Consider the following 23,778-nt stretch of genomic DNA (forward strand, 5'->3'; position numbering starts at 1 on the left):
TCTTAGAATCAAGGACAGAAGTTCTAACCATGTCTTCCTAGAAGATGTTCCCTAAGGACAGTGTCCATATGAGTATATTTTGGGTTCTAGTATATGTCTTCCTTCCGAGCTTGGACAAAAACCAAGAGAAAGAAGATGTAAGGGTCTTTGCTAGAAAGTGATGATGACCCCAATATTCTTTGTTTTCTCAGAAAAATTACCCAGGGATAGTGAGATGGAGAAAATTCTCCACAGAAAAATTACTCAGCATGGCATAATTCTTCTCCTGATGCCCCACCCTCTACAACTGATAAGTGGCCAGGTGGATAGTTGAATCCCAGTGTGATGTTTTTCTCTCCTTTCTCTACCCTCTTATGTTTCCACTCCTTCACGGTCAAGTATCAAATAAGCTACAGAATAGGAAGAGTGACTACAGAGAAATCATTTTAATTTCTTAATAGTTCAAAGTTATGTAATATCGAAATTTTTAGGATAAGTTCATTATTTAAGAGTTCTGTCTTTTTTTAGGGCTCCAATCCAGAAGTCTGAAGTAACAGCTAAGCAAGGATTGGTGGGTAAATGATCAAGTTAGAAGACTGGACAATCTGGATGGAAGAGAAATGTACTAATATCGCTCTGGACACTCAAGGAGGTTCCTATTTCTTGATTATACTTTGAAGACATAAAACTTTCGAGACATACTCTTGATAATCTTTGTATGAATTAAAATTTTCTGTTCTCTATACTCATGGAAAAGAGGATGGCTCTAAAGAAAGAGCTATAAAGCTGAAATCTCTAATTAAGTGAATTTCCTAACCTTTCCCACACACCCCCCCTTTTTTACTGTGATGTTGACTAATATTTGTTAAAGGGTTTTGAGTACCTTGATTTTCTCATTCAGTAGGAATTAATTCACCCTCTAGTGAAAACAAAAAACAAGAAATCACAGGAAACTGGGAAGGATGGGAGAAAATTGTATACTCCTTATTCCACAACTAGCAATAGCTTAATTGTTTGAACCCTGAAACTGTCAAATTAGAACCCTCAGTTACAAAGAAAATTATACAACCGTTCTCTGGTTTATATCATGTCTTTTTCCTACCCTACATTATCTTTTGGAATTCTTATTAGCTGTGTCATTGGAAGTTCACTACAGCTGATGAAGACTTTATTAATTAAATTTTTTTTCATAGAAATTTGTATAATTCAGTTACTGGTAAGCTTAAAGTGAACATTACTTTCTAAGTAGAAAAAGTTTTAGTTAAATAAATTAGTAACGTAAACCAGAAGTTGTAAACTGCTGACCAGCAGGATGTGTCTGGACTGCAGATTTATTTTATTTGGCCTCAATGATTTTGGCCAAAAAGTATCTTTTAATGTTTGTTTTGAATGTACTGCCAATATTTAAAACTTGGGAGATCGTACATAAACATCCAGACCTCCAGCATTTTAAAAGTAATCAAATGGTTTGTCAACACTGGAATCACATTGCCCACAGCAACCATCAGCTTAGATGACAGGTGATGGAACAAACATTGTAGGTTACCTACCAAAAACGCCTTTCTTGCTTTTCAGAAGCCAAATTTTGTTCAGTTTTCCATATGCATTTCCATTTTCATGCATGCATGAAAAGATAATCTCTGTAATAACCTATATGGGAAAAGAATCTGAAAAAGAATAGATAAATGAATATGTATAACTAAATCACTTTGCTGTACATCTGAAACTAACTAACATAACATTGTAAATCAACTACACCCCAATATAAAATAAAAAATTTAAACAAAAAAGATAATCCTAACTCCATCTCCTGGATACATTTCTATCACTCTAAGTCAATCACAATAATCTCATTTCCTTTACCAGTGGTTGATTGATTTGGAGGTAAGTATATTAACCCGCCCTACCCCCATTCCCCCCTTTTTTGCCAGTGGGACAAGACAGGAGATATGCTGGGGAATTTCTAGGAAAGATATCCTTGTCCCTTCTGGCTATTTGGATATACTATCTGGTATTGTTGCAGCCATGTTGTGATTATGAGGGCATGGCTGCTATACTGAATAAGAGAGAGCAGAAAAATGAAAAGAATAAAACCTGGTCTTTTAATGATGTCATGAACTGGTAGATTCATGACTGCCTGCATCACCATGTACTTTCTTGGGACTTCTGTTGCATGACCAATAAAATTTTCTTATTGTTTAAGCCATTTCAAGTTAAATTTGCTCTTATTTGTGACAGAAGCCATCCTGACGAATAAAGTAGCTGCTCCTATTATTAGGGCACATGCTTTTCAACTTCGTCATCACCGCTATATATTGCTTCCAGAAAAAGACCTTCCCTTGCCAATGACAACTTTAGACATTGCTTAGCAATTAGCCCTGGACAGTCTGCTATTCTGCTCAACACTAATACAATATTACTATTCTTGATCTGCTAAATAAGTAATATTACACATACACCAGAAATACATCTACACGTGGAACAACTCCTACAGAACACCCACTGAACGCTGGCAGAAGACCTCAGACCTCCCAAAAGATAAGAAACTCCCCACGTACCTGGGTAGGGCAAAAGAAAAAAGAATAAACAGAGACAAAAGGATAGGGACGGTACCTGCACCAGTGGGAGGGAGCTGTGAAGGAGGAAAGGTTTCCACATACTAGAAGCCCCTTCGCGGGCGGAGACTGCGGGTGGCGGAGAGGGGAGCTTCGGAGCCGCGGAGGTGAGCACAGCAACAGGGGTGCGGAGGGCAAAGCGGAGAGATTCCCGCACAGAGGATCGGGGCCGACTGGCACTCATCAACCCAAGAGGCTTGTCTGCTCACCCGCCGGGGCGGGCGGGGCTGGGAGCTGAGGCTTGGGCTTCGGTCGGAGCGCAGGGAGAGGACTGGGGCTGGCGGCGTGAACACAGCCTGAAGGGGTTAGTGCACCACGGCTAGCCGGGAGGGAGTCCGGGGAAAAGTCTGGACCTGCCGAAGAGGCAGGAGACTTTTTCTTCCCTCTTTGGTTCCTGGTGCGCGAGGAGAGGGGATTCAGAGCGCTGCTTAAAGGAGCTCCAGAGACGGGCGCGGGACGCCGGGGATGCTGCCGCCGCCGCCACCAAGAGGCCTGTGTGCGAGCGCAGGTCACTGTCCACGCCCCCCTTCCGGGGAGCCTGTGCAGCCCGCCACTGCCGGCCCCAGGATCCAAGGAAAACTTCCCCGGGAGAGCACACAGCGCGCCTCAGGCTGGTGCAACATCACGCTGGCCTCTGCCGCTGCACGCTCGCCCCACCTCTGTACCCCTCCCCCCCCCGCCCGCCGGAGTGAGCCAGAGTCCCCGAAGCGGCTCCTTTAACCCTGTCCTGTCTGAGCGGAAAAACAGACGCCCTCGGGCGACCTACACACGGGCAGGGCCAAATCCAAAACTGAGACCCAGGAGCTGTGAGAACAAAGAAGAGAAAGGGAAACCTCTCCCAGCAGCCTCAGAGCAGTGGATTAAAGCTCCACAATCAACTCGATGTACCCTGCATCTGTGGAATACATGAATAGACAACAAATCATCCCAAATTGAGGAGCCAGGAGTCAGTGCTGTGCCTCTGAGGTGGGAGAGCCAACTTCAGGACACTGGTCCACAAGAGACCTCCCGGCTCCACATAATATCAAACGGCGAAAATCTTCCAGAGATCTCCATCTCAACACCAGCACCCAGCTTCACTCAACGACCAGCAAGCTACAGTGCTGGACACCCTATGCCAAACAACTAGCAAGACAGGAACACAACCCCACCCATTAGCAGAGAGGCTGCCTAAAATCATAATAAGTCCACAGACACCCCAAAACACACCACCAGACGTGGACTTGCCCACCAGAAAGACAAGATCCAGCCTCATCCACCAGAACACAGGCACTAGTCCCCTCCACCAGGAAGCCTACACAACCCACTGAACAAACCTTAGCCACTAGGAACAGACACCAAAAACAACGGGAACTACGAACCTGCAGCCTGCAAAAAGGAGACCCCAAACACAGTAAGATAAGCAAAATGAGAAGACAGAAAAACACACAGCAGGAGAAGGAGCAAGATAAAAACCCACCAGACCTAACAAATGAAGAGGAAATAGGCAGTCTACCTGAAAAAGAATTCAGAATAATGATAGTAAAGATGATCCAAAATCTTGGAAATAGAATAGACAAAATGCAAGAAACAGTTAACAAGGGCCTAGAAGAACTAAAGATGAAACAAGCAATGATGAACAACACAATAAATGAAATTAAAAATACTCTAGATGGGATCAATAGCAGAATAACTGAGGCAGAAGAACGGATAAGTGAGGTGGAAGATAAAATAGTGGAAATAACTACTGCAGAGCAGAATAAAGAAAAAAGAATGAAAGGAAGTGAGGACAGTCTCAGAGACCTCTGGGACATTAAACGCACCAACATTCGAATTATAGGGGTTCCAGAAGAAGAAGAGAAAAAGGAAGGGACTGAGAAAATATTTGAAGAGATTATAGTTGAAAACTTCCCAAATATGGGAAAGGAAATAGTTAATCAAATCCAGGAGGCACAGAAAGTCCCATACAGGATAAATCCAAGGAGAAATATGCCAAGACACATATTAATCAAACTGTCAAAAATTAAATACAAAGAAAAAATATTAAAAGCAGCAAGGGAAAAACAACAAATAGCACACAAGGGAATCCCCATCAGGTTAACAGCTGATCTTTCAGCAGAAACTCTGCAAGCCAGAAGGGACTTGCAAGACATATTTAAAGTGATGAAGGAGAAAAACCTACAACCAAGATTACTCTACCCAGCAAAGATCTCATTCAGATTTGATGGAGAAATTAAAACCTTTACAGACAAGCAAAAGCTGAGAGAGTTCAGCACCACCAAACCAGCTTTACAACAAATGCTAAAGGAAAGTCCTTAGGCAAGAAACAAAAGAGAAGGAAAAGACCTACAATAACGAACCCAAAACAATTAAGAAAATGGGCATAGGAACATACATATCATAAATGCTCCCACCAAAAAAAACAGATTGGCTAAATGGATACAAAAACAAGACCCATATATATGCTGTCTACAAGAGACCCACTTAAGACATAGAGACACATACAGACTGAAAGTAAGGGGATGGAAAAAGATATTCCATGCAAATGGAAACCAAAAGAAAGCTGGAGTAGCAATTCTCATATCAGACAAAATAGACTTTAAAATAAAGACTACTAGAAGAGACAAAGAAGGACACTACATAATGATCAAGGGATCGATCCAAGAAGAAGATATAACAATTGTAAATATTTATGCACCCAACATAGGAGCACCTCAATACATAAGGCAAATACTAACAGCCATAAAAGGAGAAATCGACAGTAACACATTCATAGTAGGGGACTTTAACACCCCACTTTCACCAATGGACAGATCATCCAAAATGAAAATAAATAAGGAAACACAAGCTTTAAATGATACATTAAACAAGATGGACTTAATTGATATTTATAGGACATTCCATCCAAAAACAACAGAATACACATTTTTCTCAAGTGCTCATGGAACATTCTCCAGGATAGATCATATCTTGGGTCACAAATCAAGCCTTGGTAAATTTATAAGAAAATTGAAATTGTATCAAGTATCTTTTCCGACCACAACGCTATGAGACTAGATATCAATTACAGGACAAGATCTGTAAAAAATACAAACACATGGAGGCTAAACAATACACTACTTAATAACGAAGTGATCACTGAAGAAATCAAAGAGGAAATCAAAAAATACCTAGAAACAAATGACAATGGAGACACGATGACCCAAAACCTATGGGATGCAGCAAAAGCAGTTCTAAGAGGGAAGTTTATAGCAATACAATCCCACCTTAAGAAACAGGAAACATCTCGAATAAACAACTTAACTTTGCACCTAAAGCAATTAGAGAAAGAACAAAAACACCCCAAAGTTAGCAGAAGGAAAGAAATCATAAAAATCAGATCAGAAATAAATGAAAAACAAATGAAGGAAACGATAGCAAAGATCAATGAAACTAAAATCTGGTTCTTTGAGAAGATAAACAAAATTGATAAACCATTAGCCAGACTCATCAAGACAAAAAGGGAGAAGACTCAAATCAATAGAATTAGAAATGAAAAAGGAGAGGTAACAACTGACACTGCAGAAATACAAAGGACCATGAGAGATTACTACAAGCAACTCTATGCCAATAAAATGGACAACCTGGAAGAAATGGACAAATTCTTAGAAATGCACAACCTGCCAAGACTGAATCAGGAAGAAATAGAAAATATGAACAGAACAATCACAAGCACCGAAATTGAAACTGTGATAAAAAATCTTCCAACAAACAAAAGCCCAGGACCAGATGGCTTCACAGGTGAAATCTATCAAGCATTTAGAGAAGAGCTAACACCTATCCTTCTCAAACTCTTCCAAAATATAGCAGAGGGAGGAACACTCCCAAACTCATTCTACGAGGCCACCATCACCTTGATACCAAAACCAGACAAGGATGTCACAAAGAAAGAAAACTACAGGCCAATATCACTGATGAACATAGATGCAAAAATCCTCAACAAAACACTAGCAAACAGAATCCAACAGCACATTAAAAGGATCATACACCATGATCAAGTGGGGTTTATTCCAGGAATGCAAGGATTCTTCAATATACGCAAATCAATCAATGTGATACACCATATTAACAAATTGAAGGAGAAAAACCACATGATCATCTCAATAGATGCAGAGAAAGCTTTCGACAAAATTCAACACCCATTTATGACAAAAACCCTGCAGAAAGTAGGCACAGAGGGAACTTTCCTCAACATAATAAAGGCCATATATGACAAACCCACAGCCAACATCATCCTCAATGGTAAAAAACTGAAAGCATTTCCACTAAGATTAGGAACAAGACAAGGTTGCCCACTCTCACCACTCTTATTCAACATAGTTTTGGAAGTTTTAGGCACAGCAATCAGAGAAGAAAAGGAAATAAAAGGAATCCAAATTGGAAAAGAAGAAGTAAAGCTGTCACTGTTTGCAGATGACATGATACTATACATAGAGGATCCTAAAGATGCTACCAGAAAACTACTAGAGCTAATCAATGAATTTGGTAAAGTAGCAGGATACAAAATTAATGCACAGAAATCTCTGGCATTCCTATACACTAATGATGAAATATCTGAAAGTGAAATCAAGAAAACACTCCCATTTACCACTGCAACAAAAAGAATAAAATATCTAGGAATAAACCTACCTAAGGAGACAAAAGACCTGTATGCAGAAAATTATAAGACACTGATGAAAGAAATTAAAGATGATACAAATAGATGGAGAGATATACCATGTTCTTGGATTGGAAGAATCAACATTGTGAAAAGGACTCTACTACCCAAAGCAATCTACAGATTCAATGCAATCCCTATCAAACTACCACTGGCATTTTTCACAGAACTAGAACAAAAAATTTCACAATTTCTATTGAAACACAAAAGACCCCGAATAGCCAAAGCAATCTTGAGAACGAAAAATTGAGCTGGAGGAAGCAGGCTCCCTGACTTCAGACTATACTACAAAGCTACAGTAATCAAGACAGTATGGTACTGGCACAAAAACAGAAAGATAGATCAATGGAACAGGATAGAAAGCCCAGAGATAAACCTACGGACATATGGTCACCTTATCTTTGATAAAGGAGGCAGGAATATATAGTGGAGAAAGGACAGCCTCTTCAATAAGTGGTGCTGGGAAAACTGGACAGGGACATGTAAAAGTATGAAATTAGATCACTCCCTAACACTATACACCAAAATAAGCTCAAAATGGATTAAAGACCTAAATGTAAGGCAAGGAACTATCAAACTCTTAGAGGAAAACATAGGCAGAACACTCTATGACATAAATCACCGCAAGATCCTCTTTGACCCACCTCCTCGAGAAATGGAAATAAAGACAAAAATAAACACATGGGACCTAATGAAACTTCAAAGCTTTTTCACAGCAAAGGAAACCATAAACAAGACCAAAAGACAACCCTCAGAATGGGAGAAAATATTTGCAAATGAAGCAACTGACAAAGGATTAATCTCGAAAAATTATAAGCAGTTCAATAACAAAAAAACAAACAACCCAATCCAAAAATGGGCAGAAGACCTAAATAGACATTTCTCCACAGAAGATATACAGACTGCCAACAAACACATGAAAGAATGCTCAACATCTTTAATCATTAGAGAAATGCAAATCAAAACTACAATGAGGTATCATCTCACACCAGTCAGAATGGCCATGATAAAAAAATCTAGAAACAATAAATGCTGGAGAGGGTGTGGAGAAAAGGGAACACTCTTGCACTGCTGGTGGGAATGTGAATTGGTACAGCCGCTATGGAGAACACTATGGAGGTTCCTTAAAAAACTACAAATAGAACTACCATATGACCCAGCAATCCCAGTACTGGGCATATACCCTGAGAAAACCATAATTCAAAAAGAGTCATGTACCAAAATGTTTACAATATTTACAATAGCCCGGAGATGGAAACAACCTAAGTGTCCCTCATCGGATGAATGGATAAAGAAGATGTGGCACATATATACAATGGAATATTACTCAGCCATAAAAAGAAACGAAATTGAGCTATTTGTAATGAGGTGGATAGACCTAGAGTCTGTCATACAGAGTGAAGGAAGTCAGAAAGAGAAAGACAAATACCGTATGCTAACACATATATATGGAATTTAAGAAGAAAAAAAATGTCATGAAGAACCTAGGGGTAAAACAGGAATAAAGACACAGACCTACTAGAGAACAGACTTGAGGATATGGGGAGGGGGAAGGGTAAGCTGTGACAAAGCGAAAGAGAGGCATGGACATATATACACTACCAAAAGTAAGGTAGATAGGTAGTGGGAAGCAGCCGCATAGCACAGGGAGATCAGCTCAGTGCTTTGTTACCGCCTGGAGGGGTGGGATAGGAAGGGTGGGAGGGAGACGCAAGAGGGAGGGGATATGGGAACATATGTATATGTATAACTGATTCACTTTGTTATAAAGCAGAAACTAACAAAAAAAATAAGTAATATTGTCATGGAAACTAAATCCCTAAGCAGAAGAAAATTATGGTATGCTGTTTACTATGAAAGTATCTCCTTGTTAAAATTTAACTCTTTTCTCTCTCACACCTGGTGCTGAAGTCCATACTCTTTTTTATAAAATAAATTTTTAAAAATGTATTGTGGCAAGAACATTTGACATGACATCTGTCCTCTTAACAGATACTTAAATGTACATCAAAGTACTGTTACCTGTAAGTACATATTAGACAGCAGCTCTCCAGTTCTTATTCATCTTGCATAATTGAAATTTTATACCGATTGATTGGCAACTCCCCATTTTCCCCTCCCAGCCTCTGGCAACCACAATTCTGTTCTTGGCTTCCAAGAGTTTGCCTATTTCAGACATCTCACATAAATGGAATCATGCAATATTTGTCTTTCTATAATTCACTTATTTCATGAATTAGCATAATGTCCTACAGGTTCACCCATGTTGTTGCATACGACAGGATTTCCTTCCTTTCTTAAGGCCAAATAATATTCCCCCAAGCCCCTGACAACTACTGATCCTTTTATTGTCTCCAAAGTTTTCCCTTTTCCAGAATGTCATAGAGTTGGAATCATAAAGTATGTAACTTTTTTCAGATTGGCTTCTGTCATGTGGCAATATGCATTTAAGTTTCTTCCATGTCTTTTCATTCTTGATAGTTCATTTCTTTTCAGTGCTGAATAAAATTGCATTTCTGGATGTACTACAGTCTATTTATCCATTCACTTGCTAAAGGATATCTTAGTTGCTTCCAACTTCTGGTAATTATGAAAAAGCTTCTATAATTATCCATATTCAGGTATTTGTGTGAACATAAGTTTCATCCATTTGGCTAAATACCAAGGAAAGAGATTGCTGGATTGTATGGTTACTCCAAATTGTGTTCCAAAGTGGCAGAAACATTTTGCTTTCCCACCAGCAAAGAATGAGTGTTCCTGTTGTTCCACATCCTCCCCAGCATTTGATACTGTCAGTGCTCTGGATTTTGGCCTTTCTAGTAGGTGTGTAGTCGTATCTTATTGTTGCCTTAATTTGCAGTTCCTCATGACATATGATGTTGAGTGTTTTCATATGCTTATTTGCCAAACATAGCCTTTTGAACTGATCCAGGAACCTTTTATTTTGTTGCAGCTGAAGATAATGTCATAATAAAACTTATATTTGAGTCCTTCTAATATCTCTTGAGATGGTAAATCTTCCATGCAGTGACTCAGATGACCTCAAATAATACCTCCATTAGCAATAGGTGGGTCTCACAACTAAAGATACAAGAGCTGTTTGGTTTAGACTTCTGCTTTCTTCTTAAAACACAAAATGGAGAAGTAAAGAGAGAAAAGGGAAGCTAGGCTGATACAAATAGGTTTTGTAATTAGAAAGGGATTTTAAAGGACCCATTCAGCTGAATGATCTAATTCTAGGTAAATTTAGTGAGGAAAGAAAACATGCATATCTTGTTTACATTTAAAAATCATCCAGTCATTTCAAGAAAATAAGCTGATATGGCACATCTGGCTATTTCTTTAGTCCCAGGAGAACTTAAGGAAGCTGGAAGACTTCCCCAGATAATGTGGGAGTGGGGGTGGATTTGTTTTAAGATTTCTGTGTGCAGCTTTGGCTTGGAACAGGAGGCAGCTTGGAAATCTGTAAGAGGGTAAAAGAGGAACAGACCGTATTGAGCTTTTCTGGCTGTTTGCCAGCTTTGCCTTGAATACACAGTGTTGTGTATTATATCTGCTCCAACTGGGATTAGTCCTGGTGGACTCAGGGATAAAATCAGGGCAATAGAGAAACCCTGAGCAGTATGATTCCAGAGGAAATGAGACTAACTAATCCTTAACAGTTGCTTTCTCACCTCACCCGCTCTAAACTGACAAAGGAAGTAACATCTAAGGAGTTTATCTTACTAATGCTCTTTCTCTAGGGGCAAACGTGAAGGTCTGAGAGCTGTCTGTGGGTGGGGAGTAATTGGCTTGTTTCTTTGTATTTGAGGGTTTCCACCCCGTGGGAGATGCATCAACTTCCCACTTTCTAGCTTTTCTAGCTGACAATATCTGAGGCTGTCCTTCTCTATATGCATGTCTTAGTAGAATAAGCAATAGTGTTGTGTAAAAATGAGGTAGCTGACCCAAAAGTAACACATTAGGGAAACAAACATTTCCAAAGACAAGCAATATGTTGGATTACAGATTCCAACCTAGGCAGAAATATTAGAAGAGAGGAGACAAAAATAATAATAAACATACTAATAGGAGTAAAGGAAGATAGTTCAAATATGAAACTAGAACAAGAAAACATAAAGAAAGGAATCAAGGGAAAATGAGGTATAAGAAAACTTAATAGTTGAAGTATACAGAATAAAATAGAATAAATAAGAGAATGGATAGAATTGAGGAACAAATCAGTAAACTGCAGAGACCAAATAAAAAGTTTTTTCCAGAAAGAACCAAAAAATTATGAAGAATTATTTTTAAAAAAAGGAGAGCCAAAAATTATGGAGGGTAGAAGTAAAAATGTTAAAGTCCAAATAATAGAAATCCCAGAAAAATGATATCTCAAAAAAGGGGAGATAAGTAAATACTTGAATAATGGAGATGAAATTTCCAGACTTAAGAAAGACAAAAGAGCACTATATGAGAAAAGCCATGGAGAGTCAAAGGGGGAAGGGAGGCAAAACATTAAAAAAAAAAAATCTTGCCCTTAGCAAATTTATGACAAATTTAGGAATATCAGAACAAAGAAAAAAATCCAGTGATTCCAATAGAAATAGCATATCACATAGAAAAAAAAAAAGATTTTCATTGACCTCACATTTTCCAACAGCTGTAATAGATTCATGAAGGAAATACAATAGCAATTTTAAAGTTTTGAAGGAAAAAACTTAGAACTAGGATTTTATACCCAACCAAACTCTATTTAATTATAAGGGTTTGATTCAACAATATTCTCAAGCATCAGGGGTTACAGAAGTTGACTGCACAAAGACCCACTTGAAAAGCCTTTGGGATAAATTAATAAATAAGACCAAAAAAAAATCCAGAGTACACCACAAGAAATATATGAAGCAGAGATGACTAAACATCTTGATAAAATGTATGTATCCTAAAAGAAAATAGTTATAGCCCCCTCCCACAAAGTATATCCATAATTTCCCTGATTTGAAAGTCTGGATCAATTCTATTCAAGAAAACTTTCGGTTATGATGGAAGTATTCTACATTTTCACCCTGTAAATGGGAGCCACTAGCCACATAGCTATTGTATGTTTGAGATATGGCTTCTATGACTTAGAGACTGAACGTTTAACTTGTATTTAATTTTAATTAATGTTAATCTTAATAGCCACATGTGGCTAGTGACTACTTTTTGGACAGTATAAGTCTAGAAGATATCAATAAAATGTAAGACTTGGGAAAGAGCAAGGAATATGAAAGCCAGGTGAATTCTCATCTTATTTGGGGGGAGAAATAGTTATCAACTATTTAAAAAGAAAGAAAGAATTTGAAAAGATGAAAACAAGGACAAAAAATACCAGTAGTAACAATAAATATAATTAAACTAAACTTACAAGTTAAGAGACAAAGATTGATGAACTGAATAAAAATAAAATGCAGATATGCATAGTTTACAAGTGACATCTAAAATATAATTTCATGTAAAGTGAAAAGATAGGAATAGAAATATCAGGCAAATATAAATAAAAAGAAACCTGGGGTATCTAATTATCAGAGAATATATACTTTATGGCACAAAAGCATTATTAGGGATGGAGAGGGTAGGGAACAAAGAGAGTTATTGTATAATTTTAAAAGGTACCAAGTAAAATGTAGTATTTTATGCATCTGAACACCTAATAAATTTCTAGAACCACAAGGGGAAAGTGATAAACTTACCTTCATTGTAAGAGATCTCAACATCTTCCTTTTGATTATGAATAGTTCAAACAGACAAAAAATTAGGAAGAATATATAGGTGATGTGGACAATATAATTAACAAGCTAAGACTAATGTAATTATATAAAGGTCTGCAGCAAACAACAAGAAAAAAATCTAAAAAACTATTACAAAGAGATACTAAAAAAATTTGAATACCAAAAAGAAGGCAAGAAAGGAAAAACAAGAGAATAAAAAGCAAATGCATGCAGACTCTGGAGGGGCTCATGCCAGGGAGTGCTTCCTGGGGCTTCTGCTGCTGGTGTCCTTGTCCTCATGGTGGGAGGGGGCCACCCCTTGCCTCTGCAGGAGGCCCTCCAACACTAGCAGGCTTTTAAAAGGTTACTGCCAAAAGTTGTTTACATAAAAACTCAAAAGAGAAGAGGAACCAAGATGGCGGAGTAGAAGGACGTGTTCTCACTCCCTCCTGTGAGAACACCAGAATCACAACTAGCTGCTGGACAATCACTGACAGGAAGACACTGGAACTCACCAAAAAAGATACACCACATCCAAAGACAAAGGAGAAGACACAATGAGATGGTAGGAGGGGCGCAATCACAGTAAAACCAAATCTCAAAACTGCTGGGTGGGTGAATCAAAGACTGGAGAACACTTATACCACAGAAGTCCACCCACTGTAATGAAGGTTCTGAGCCCATCAGGCTTCCCAACGTGGGGGTCTGGCAACGGGAGGAGGAATTCCTAGAGAATCAGACGTTGAAGCCTAGTGGGATTTGATTGAAGGACTTCTACAGGACTTGGGGAAACAGAGACTCCACTCTTGGAGGGCACACACAAAGTAGTGTGCACACCAGGACCCAGGGGAAGGAGCAGTGACCCCAGGCGAGACTGAACCAGACCTACGTGCTGGTGTTGGAGGGTCTCCTGCAGAGGCGAGGGGTGGCTGTGGCTCGCCGTGGGGATGGGGACGCTGGCGGCGGAGGTTCTGGGAAGTGCTTCTTGGTGTGAGCCCTCCCAGAGTCTGTCATTAGCCCCACCAAAGAGCCCAGGTAGGATCCAGTGTTGGGTTACCTCAGGCCAAACCACCAACAGGGAACCCAGCCCCACCCATCAGCAGTCAAGCAGATTAAAGTTTTACTGAGCTCTCCCCAACAGAGCAACAGTCAGCTCTACTCACCACCAGTCCCTCCCATCAGAAAACTTACACAAGGCTCTTCGATAGCCTCATCCACTAGAGGGAAGACAGCAGAAGCAAGAACTACAATCATGCAGCCTGAGGAACAAAAACCACATTCACAGAAAGATAGACAAGATGAAAAGTCAGAGTGCTATGTGCCAGATGAAGGAACAAGATAAAACCCCAGAAAAACAACTACATGAAGTGGAGATAGGCAACCTCCAGAAAAAGAATTCATAAAAATGATAGTGAAGATGATCCAGGACCTCGGAAAAAGAATGGAGGCAAAGATCGAGAAGATGCAAGAAATGTTTAACAAAGACATAGAAGAATTAAAGAACAAACAAACAGAGATGAACAATACAATAACTGAAATGAAAACTAAACTAGAAGGAATCAATAGCAGAGTAACTGAGGCAGAAGAATGGATAAGTGACCTGGAAGATAAAATGCTGGAATTCACTGTTGTGGAACAGAATAAAGAAAAAAGAATGAAAAGAAATAAAGACAACATTCATTTCTGGGATAACATTAAACGCAGCAACATTCACATTATAGGGGTCCCAGAAGGAGAAGAGAGAGAGAAAGGACCAGAGAAAATATTTGAAGAGACTATAGTCGAAAACTTCCCTAACATGGGAAAGGAAATAGCCACCAAAGTCCAGGAAGCGCAGTGAGTCCCATACAGGATAAACCCAAGGAGAAACACACCGAGACACATAGTAATCAAATTGGCAAAAATTAAAGACAAAGAAAAATTATTGAAAGCAGCAAGGGAAAAAAGACAAATAACATACAAGGGAACTCCCATAAGGTTAACAGCTGATTTCTCAGCAGAAACTCTACAAGCCAGAAGGGAGTGGCATGATATACTTAAAGTGATGAAAGGGAAAAACCTACAACCAAGATTACTCTACCTGCAAGGATCTCATTCAGATTCGATGGAGAAATCAAAAGCTTTACAGACAAGCAAAAGCTAAGAGAATTCAGCACCACCAAACCAGCTCTACAACAAATGCTAAAGTAAATTCTCTAAGTGGGAAACACAAGAGAAGGAAAGGATCTACAAAAACAAACCCAAAACAATTAAGAAAATGGTCATAGGAACATATATATCGATAATTACCTTAAAGGTGAAAGGATTAAATGCTCCAACCAAAAGACACAGGCTTGCTGAATGGATACAAAAACAAGACCCATCTATATGTTGTCTACAAGAGACCCACTTCAGACCTAGGGACACATACAGACTGAAAGTGAGGGGATGGAGAAAGATATTCCATGCAAATGGAAATCAAAAGAAAGCGGGAGGTAGCAATACTCATAACAGATAAAATAGACTTTAAAATAGAGAATGTTACAAGAGACAAGGAAGGACATTACATAATGATCAAGGGATCAGTCCAAGAAGAAGATATAACAATTGAAAATATACATGCACCCAACATAGGAGCACCTCAATACATAAGACAACTGCTAACAGCTATAAAAGAGGAAATTGACAGTAACACAATAATAGTGGGGGACTTTAACACCTCACTTACACCAATAGATCATCCAAAATGAAAATAAGTAAGGAATCAGAAGCTTTAAATGACATAATAGATTTTATTGATATTTATAGGACATTCCATCCAAAAACAGATTACACTTTCTTCTCAAGTGTGCATGGAACATTCTCCAGGAGAGATCACACCTTGGGTCACAAATCTAGCCTTAGTAAATGTAAGAAAATTGAAATCATATCAAGCAGCTTATCTGACAACAACACTATGAGATTAGAAATGAATTACATGGAAAAAAATGTAAAAATCACAAACACATAGGGGCTAAACACTACGTTACTAAATAACCAAGAGATCATTGAAGAAATCAAAGAGGAAATAAAAAAATACTTAGAGACAAATGACAATGAAAACACGACGATCCAAAACCTATGGGATGCAGCAAAAGCAGTTCTAAGAGGGAAGTTTATAGCTATACAAGCCTACCTAAAGAAACAAGAAAAATCTCAGATAAACAATCTAACCTTACACTTAAAGGAACTAGAGAAAGAAAAACAAACAAAACCCAAAGTTAGCAGAAGGAAAGAAATCATAAAGATCAGAGCAGAAATAAATGAAATAGAAATAAAGAAAACAATAGCAAAGATCAATAAAACTAAAAGTTGGTTCTTTGAGAAGATAAACAAAGTTGATAAACCATTAGCTAGATTCATCAGGAAAAAGAGGGAGAGGACTCAAATCAATAAAATTAGAATTGAAAAAGGAGAAGTTACAACAGACACCACAGAAATAAAAAGCATCCTAAGAGGCTACTACAAACAACTCTATGCCAATAAAATAGACAACCTGGAAGAAATGGACAAATTCTTAGAAAGTTATAACCTTCCAAGACTGAACCAGGAAGAAATAGAAAATATAAACAGACCAATCACAAGTAATGAAATTGAAACTGTGATTAAAAATCTTCCAACAAACAAAAGTCCAGGACCAGATGGCTTCACAGTTGAATTCTATCAAACATTTAGGGAAGAGCTAACACCCATCCTTCTCAAACTCTTCCAAAAAATTGCAGAGGAAGGAAAACTCCCAAACTCGTTCTAGGAGGCTACCAACACCCTGATACCAAAACCACACAAAGATACTACAAAAACAGAAAATTACAGACCAATATCACTGATGAATATAGATGCAAGAATCCTCAACAAAATACTGGCAAACAGAATCTAACAACACATTAAAAGGATCATACAACATGATCAACTGGGATTTATCCCAGGGATGCAAGGATTCTTCGATATACACAAATCAATCAATGTGATACACCATATTAACAAATGGAAGAATAAAAACCATATGATGACCTCAATAGATGCAGAAAAAGCTTCGACAAAATTCAACACGCATTTATGATAAAAACTCTCCAGAAGGTGGGCATAGAGGAAACCTATCTCAACATAATAAAGGCCATATACGACAACCCATAGCAAACATCATTCTCAATGGTGAAAAACTTAAAGCATTTCCTCTAAGATCAGGAACAAGACAAGGATGTCCACTCTCACCACTATTATTCAAAATAGTTTTGGAAGTCCTAGCCACAGCAATCAGAGAAGTAAAAGAAATAAAAGGAATACAAATTGGAAAAGAAGAAGTAAAACTGTCACTGTTTGCAGATGACATGATACTATATAGAGAGAATCCTAAAAATGCCACCAGAAAACTACTAGAGCTAATGAATGAATTTGGTAAAGTTGCAGTATACAAAATTAATGCACAGAAATCTCTTGCATTCCCATATACTAATGATGAAAAATCTGAAAGAGAAATTAAGGAAACACTCCCATTTACCATTGCAACAGAAAGAATAAAATACCTAGGGATAAACCTACCTAGGGAGACAAAAGACCTGTATGCAGAAAACTATAAGACACTGATGAAAGAAATTAAAGATGATACAAACAGATGGAGAGATATACCATGTTCTTGGATTGGAAGAATCAATATTGTGAAAATGACTATACTACCCAAAGCAATCTACAGATTCAATGCAATCCCTATCAAGTTACCAATGGCACTTTTTACAGAACTAGAACAAAAAATCTTAAAATTTGTATGGAGACATAAAAGACCTCAACTAGCCAAAGCAGTTTTGAGGGAAAAAAACGGAGCTGGAGGAATCAGACTCCCTGACTTCAGACTATACTACAAAGCTACAGTAATCAAGACAATATGCTACTGGCATAAAAACAGAAACATAGATCAATGGAACAATATAGAAAGCCCAGAGGTAAACCCACGCACCTATGGTCAACTAATATGACAAAGGAGGCAAGGATATACAATAGAGAAAATACAGTCTCTTCAATAAGTGGTGCTGGGAAAACTGGAGATCTACATGTAAAAGAATGAAATTAGAACCCTCCCTAACCCCATACACAAACATAAACTCAAAATGGATTCGAGACCTAAATTTTATACAGGGTACTATAAAACTCTTAGAGGAAAACATAGGAAGAACACTCTTTGACATAAATCACAGCAAGGTCTTTTTTGATCCACCTCCTACAGTAATGGAAATAAAAAACAAAAATAAGCAAATGGGACCTAATGAAACTTAAAAGCTTTTGCACAGCAAAGGAAACCATAAACAAGACGAAAAGAGAACCCTCAGAATGGGAGAAAATGTTTGCAAGCGAATCAACGGACAAAGGATTAATCTCCAAAATATATAAACAGCTCATACAGCTCAATATTAAAGAAACAAACAACCCAATCCAAAAATGGGCAGAAGACCTAAATAGACATTTCTCCAAAGAAGACATACAGAGGGCCAAGAAGCACATGAAAAGCTGCTCAACATCACTAATTATTAGAGAAATGCAAATCAAAACTACAATGAGGTATCACCTCACACCAGTTAGAATGGGCATCATAAGAAAATGTACAAACAACAAATACTGGAGAGGGTGTGGAGAAAAGGGAACCCTCTTGCACTGTTGGTGAGAATGTAAATTGATACAGACACTATGGAGAACAGAATGGAGGTTCCTTAAAAAACTAAAAATAGAATTTCCATATGATCCAGCAATCCCACTACTGGGCATATACCCAGAGAAAACCATAATTCAAAAAGACACATGCACCCCAATGTTCATTGCAGCACTATTTACAATAGCCAGGTCCTGGAAGCAACTTAAATGCCCATTGACAGATGAATGGATAAAGAAGATGTGGTACTTATATACAATGGAATATTACTCAGCCATAAAAAAGAATGAAATTGGGTCATATGTTGAGATGTGGATGGATCTAGAGACTGTCATACACAGTGAAGTAAGTCAGAAAGAGAAAAACAAATATCGTATATTAACGCATGTATGTGCAACCTAGAAAAATGGTAGAGATGATCCGCTTTGCAGGGCAGAAGTTGAGACACAGATGTAGAGAACAAACGTATGGACACCAAAGGGGGAAAGCTGCGAGGGGGTGGGGATAGTGGTGTGATGAATTGGGCGATTAGGATTGACATGGATACACTGATGTGTATAAAACTGATGACTAATAAGAACGTGCTGTATAAAAAAATAAATTAAATTAAATTAAAAAATTAAAAAAAGAGAAAGGAAACAGCAGAATAGCATATTCTCCCCACCAAAATAACAATACCTAAAATGAAAACAGGCAAAATGCCTAAAATAAGGCAGCCTAAGCAGATATATTAGAAGAGAGGGTCCAAAAATAACAATAAACATATTAATAGGCATAAGAGAAGTTACTCCAAATATAAAACAAGAAAATATTTTTTTAAATAAGGAAAAATATTAGGCATGAAAAACTTCATAGTTGAAATACAGAATAAAATAGAATAAATTGTGGAATGTATGGAATTGAAGAACATATCAGTAAATTAAAGAAATGAAGTAGAAAAAGTATTTCCAGAAGAAGTTTAAAATTTGATTTACATCCAGAGAGACATATACTCAATAGTACTGTAAAATAGAATTGACTATAAAAACACATATCATGTAAACACTCTTTAAGAAAGTTAGTGTGGCTATATAAATATAAGAAAAAATAGATTTTATACAAGAAATACAGCTGGAGGGCTTCCCTGGTGTGCAGTGGTTGAGAGTCCACCTGCCGATGCAGGGGACGTGGGTTCGTGCCCCGGTCTGGGAAGATCCCACATGCCGCGGAGCAGCTGGGCCCGTGAGCCATGGCTGCTGAGCCTGCATGTCCAGAGCCTGTGCTCTGCAACGGGAGAGGCCACAACAGTGAGAGGCCCGCGTACCACAAAAAAAAAAAAAAAAAAAAAAAAAAAAATACACGAAACACAAACTAAAAAGCATTAAGGGAGAAATAGGTAAATCCACAATTATGGTAGGTGATTTAAAATACCTCTTTCAGGCATTGATGGAACAACCTGGAAAATTTTAAGAGTACAGTTATAGAAGACTTGAACAACACTACCAACTAGACAACTAGTATGACCTAATTAATAATGAGTACAGTATTATATTCATAACCACAGAAAACACATGATTTTTAAGAGAACATGGATTTTTCACTAATATGTTGATGAATGTCTCATATATTTCAAAAGACTGTAATGTTACAAAAATTTTCTCAGAACACAACAGTAATATATTAGAATTTCATTAAAATGGGATACATTGGAAAGCTCCAAATACTTTGCAATTAGGCAGCATGCTTCAAAATCTCATAAATTAATAACAAAAATAAAATTAGGAGCTTTTCTTTTTTTTTTTTTTTTTTTTTTTTTGCAGTACGCGGGCCTCTCACTGCTGTGGCCTCTCCCACCGCGGAGCACAGGCTCCGGACGCGCAGGCCCAGCAGCCACGGCCCACGGGCCCAGCCGCTCCGCAGCATGTGGGACCCTCCTGGACCAGGGTACGAACCCGTGTCCCCTGCATTGGCAGGTGGACTCTCAACCACTGCGCCACCAGGGAAGCCCAGGAGATATTTTTAACTGATATTTTTATCTCTTTTAAATAAATGAAATAGTGGATAGTGCTGAGAAATGTATCGCTTCCCAATGCTTGTTAGAAATTTAAAATCGATTCAAATAATAAAAAATTAAAAAGAAAATAAATTAATTAAAATTAAACTTATAAAAATTAAGAAAAAATGAGGGACTTCCCTGGTGGTCCAATGGTTAAGACTTTGCCTTCCAATGTAGGCAGTGCGGGTTCAATCCCTGGTCAGGGAGCTAAGATCCCACATGTCTCATGGCCAAACAATCAAAACACAGAACAGAAGCAATATTGTAACAAATTCAATAAAGACTTTAAAAATAGTCCACATCAAAAAAATCTTATAAAAAATAAGAAAAAATGAAGTGGCACACAAAAATTAATAAAGGAATGAATAAAGTAATAATTTGATTTGAAAAGAGAAATTTGGTAAAGGTTTGATAAACTTTTACCAAACATATCAAGTATAAAGAGAAAGCAGAAATTACTAATATCAAGAATCAGAGTGATGCCATCACAACAGACCCTTTAGACGTTAAAAGGATAATAACAAAGTAGTATGAAAAGTTTACAGTAAAAATTCAGCAGCTTAGATAAAACAGAAGAATTCCTTTAAAAACAATTTAATTTGGAAGACAGAGTAGGTGTACTTTTCCCTATTTCTCACATGAAGTACAACTAAAAACCGTATGTGGAATATATATAAAATAAACATAATAAGACTCAAAGGTGGAGAGAAGACAGAATATCTAGGACCTTGGGCTGCAAGTAAGGACATAATAGTGAGTTCCCCAGGTTTTCTTTCACCCAGATTGTATCTGAAGAAGCCATCAACTTGGAAATGTTAATGGACACAGACAAGAAAATCCTCAACAGAAGTCTGTTCATTTTAGTCAAAGAACCAGGAACAAGACAGGTTAGCAACACAGAAAATTTTAAATGCTCTACTCTGGCCAAACACTACACAAATATTTATGGCTACACTCCAACTACATCAGCAAAAGCTGAATGAACCCTTTGACCCCCATACTGGGGTGATGTCAGACAAGGCTAAGTGGAGGCCTGAGCTTTTTTCATTCTCACCAGGCAGTAATGATCATGACAGCCCCCTCCCCTTGGTCTCAGTGGAAATGAGGTAGAGAGCCTTGACTTCTACTCCTACCTGGGGATAATGAAGGGCTCCCTCCCCACTCACTGCTGCAGGGTTGTCAGAGGAAGCTTAATGGAGAGTCAAGATTTTCATCACCTCCCGGGTGTAACAAGGCCACCTTCCTTAACCGAGGTGTCAATGGAGACCATATGGGGAGCAGTAACAAGAGACCATATGGGGAGCAGTAACAAGGTGCTCCTACCTCTCCAGAGAGGGAAGTGTCAGTGGAAACCTAGTGGAGAGCCAGAACCCCCTCAAGACTACCCAGGAATGATAAGAAGCATTCCCACCTTTAGGTGTCAGTTGAGTTAGAGTGGAGAATGTGGATTTCTACCTGCAGTAGGAAGTAATGAGGCAGTGTCCCCCTTCTCCTGCCAGAGAGGTGTTGGAAGAAGTCAGCTAAAACAGAAAGTTTAAGTAATATTTAGAGTTTCAAAGCATAATATCTCCAAAGCCCAAGTTTTAATAAGAAATTACTCATTATACCAAGAACAGTGGGTATCTCAAACTAAATGATAAAAAAACAAAAACAAAAATCAGCCAGTATAGATGAAAACACTGAGATGACAGAGGTTATAGAATCGTCTGACAAAGATTTTAAACCAGTCTTTATAAAGATGCATGAAACAGCAACTATTAACACGCTAGAAACAAAAGCCAGTATTTAAAAATCACATTAATAGACTAAAGAAGAAACATCAAATGATCATATCAATCAATGAAGAAAAAATTTAATAAAATTCAACTGTAGTGCATGATTAAACCCTCAGAAAAAAGGAATAGAAGGGAATTTCCTTAATTTGTTAAAGAACTTCTAACAATTTTTTATATTTAATTATATAATATTATATTTAATTATATTTAATGATGAAAAACTCAGTGTTTTCTCCTAAAACTGGGAACAAGGTGAGGCTATCTGTTCTCGTCACTCTTATTCATCAGTGTAGTAGAAGTGCTAACCAGTGCTACAAGGCAAGTAAGGGGGAAAAAATCAGATCAGAAAAGATAAAATAAAACTTTATTTGCAGATGACATGATGGTCTATATAGAAAATCTCAAGGAATCTACAAAACAATCCTAGAATAAGTAAGTTCCACAAGGTTGAAAGATACAAGATGTAAATAAGTTTTATTTCTCTATACTGCTAATGAAAACAAGGAAGCTTAAACTAAAACTACAATCCCATTTGCAGTTTCTTAAAAAATTAAACATGCGTGTAAGTCTAACATATATAGGATTTATATGCTGAACAATAAAAAATGCTGATGCAGGGGCCTCCCTGGTGGCGCAGCGGTTGAGAGTCCGCCTGCCGATGCAGGGGATACGGGTTCGTGCCCCGGTCTGGGAGGATCCCATGTGCCGCGGAGCGGCTGGGCCCGTGAGCCATGGCCGCTGGGCCTGCGCATCCGGAGCCTGTGCTCCGCAACGGGAGAGGCCACAACAGTGAGAGGCCCGCATACCGCAAAAAGAAAAAAAAAAAAAAATGCTGATGCAGTATATCAAAGAAGATTTAAATAAATGGGGAGACCTACCATATTCATGGTTAGGGAGACTTAGTATAGTAACATGTCAATTCTTTGCAAACTGATACATGGGTTCAACACAATTCCTATCAAAATCTCATGAGAATTTTTTTCTATATACAGACAAGATAACTCTAAAATTTACAGGGAAAGGCATAGAAATTAGTATAGCTAAAACAATATTGAAAAGGAAGAAGTGAAAAGATCAATTTACCTAATTCCAAGACATATTATATAGCTATTCTCAAACTCATTTTAATAGGTTTTATACATTTTTTTCTCTAGCTCATGAACATATTACTAGTGGGGGACTGGTCTCATACAGCCTAGTCCGCAATAGCTGGCAGTTTTCTTTGGTTGATACCCAAAATACTCTTCTCTTACCCAATTCTGTATTTTCTTTTCCCTCATGCACCATTCCACTTACTGTTCAGTGTAATTTTCC

The 23,778-nt window shown here is 38.0% G+C and overlaps 1 protein-coding gene and 1 long non-coding RNA gene across 4 annotated transcripts in view; one reads left to right on the top strand and one right to left on the bottom strand.

Annotated features, from left to right (window-relative positions):
- The window catches only part of ADAM28 (ADAM metallopeptidase domain 28), a 60,908-nt gene extending 58,723 nt beyond the window's left edge, over nt 1-2,185 (top strand). For all 3 annotated transcript variants that reach the window (XM_082628199.1, XM_082628197.1, XM_082628198.1), the window contains one exon: nt 508-2,185. Coding sequence is in view for 2 of the 3 variants with exons in the window: in XM_082628197.1 (XP_082484323.1) it covers nt 508-528 (21 nt within the window). In the remaining variant the exon portion in view is untranslated. The remainder of the gene's footprint in view (nt 1-507) is intronic.
- On the bottom strand, nt 1,575-23,778 carry LOC309808201. The gene is made up of 3 exons (XR_014294709.1): nt 23,718-23,778; nt 22,145-22,209; nt 1,575-1,646 (listed from the first exon to the last, which is right to left on the bottom strand). It is a non-coding gene; the product is annotated as an uncharacterized lncRNA (long non-coding RNA).

This window comes from Mesoplodon mirus (assembly GCF_964341445.2).
Source record: "Mesoplodon mirus genome assembly, chromosome: 1".
In the NCBI taxonomy this organism is placed as follows: domain Eukaryota; kingdom Metazoa; phylum Chordata; class Mammalia; order Artiodactyla; family Ziphiidae; genus Mesoplodon; species Mesoplodon mirus.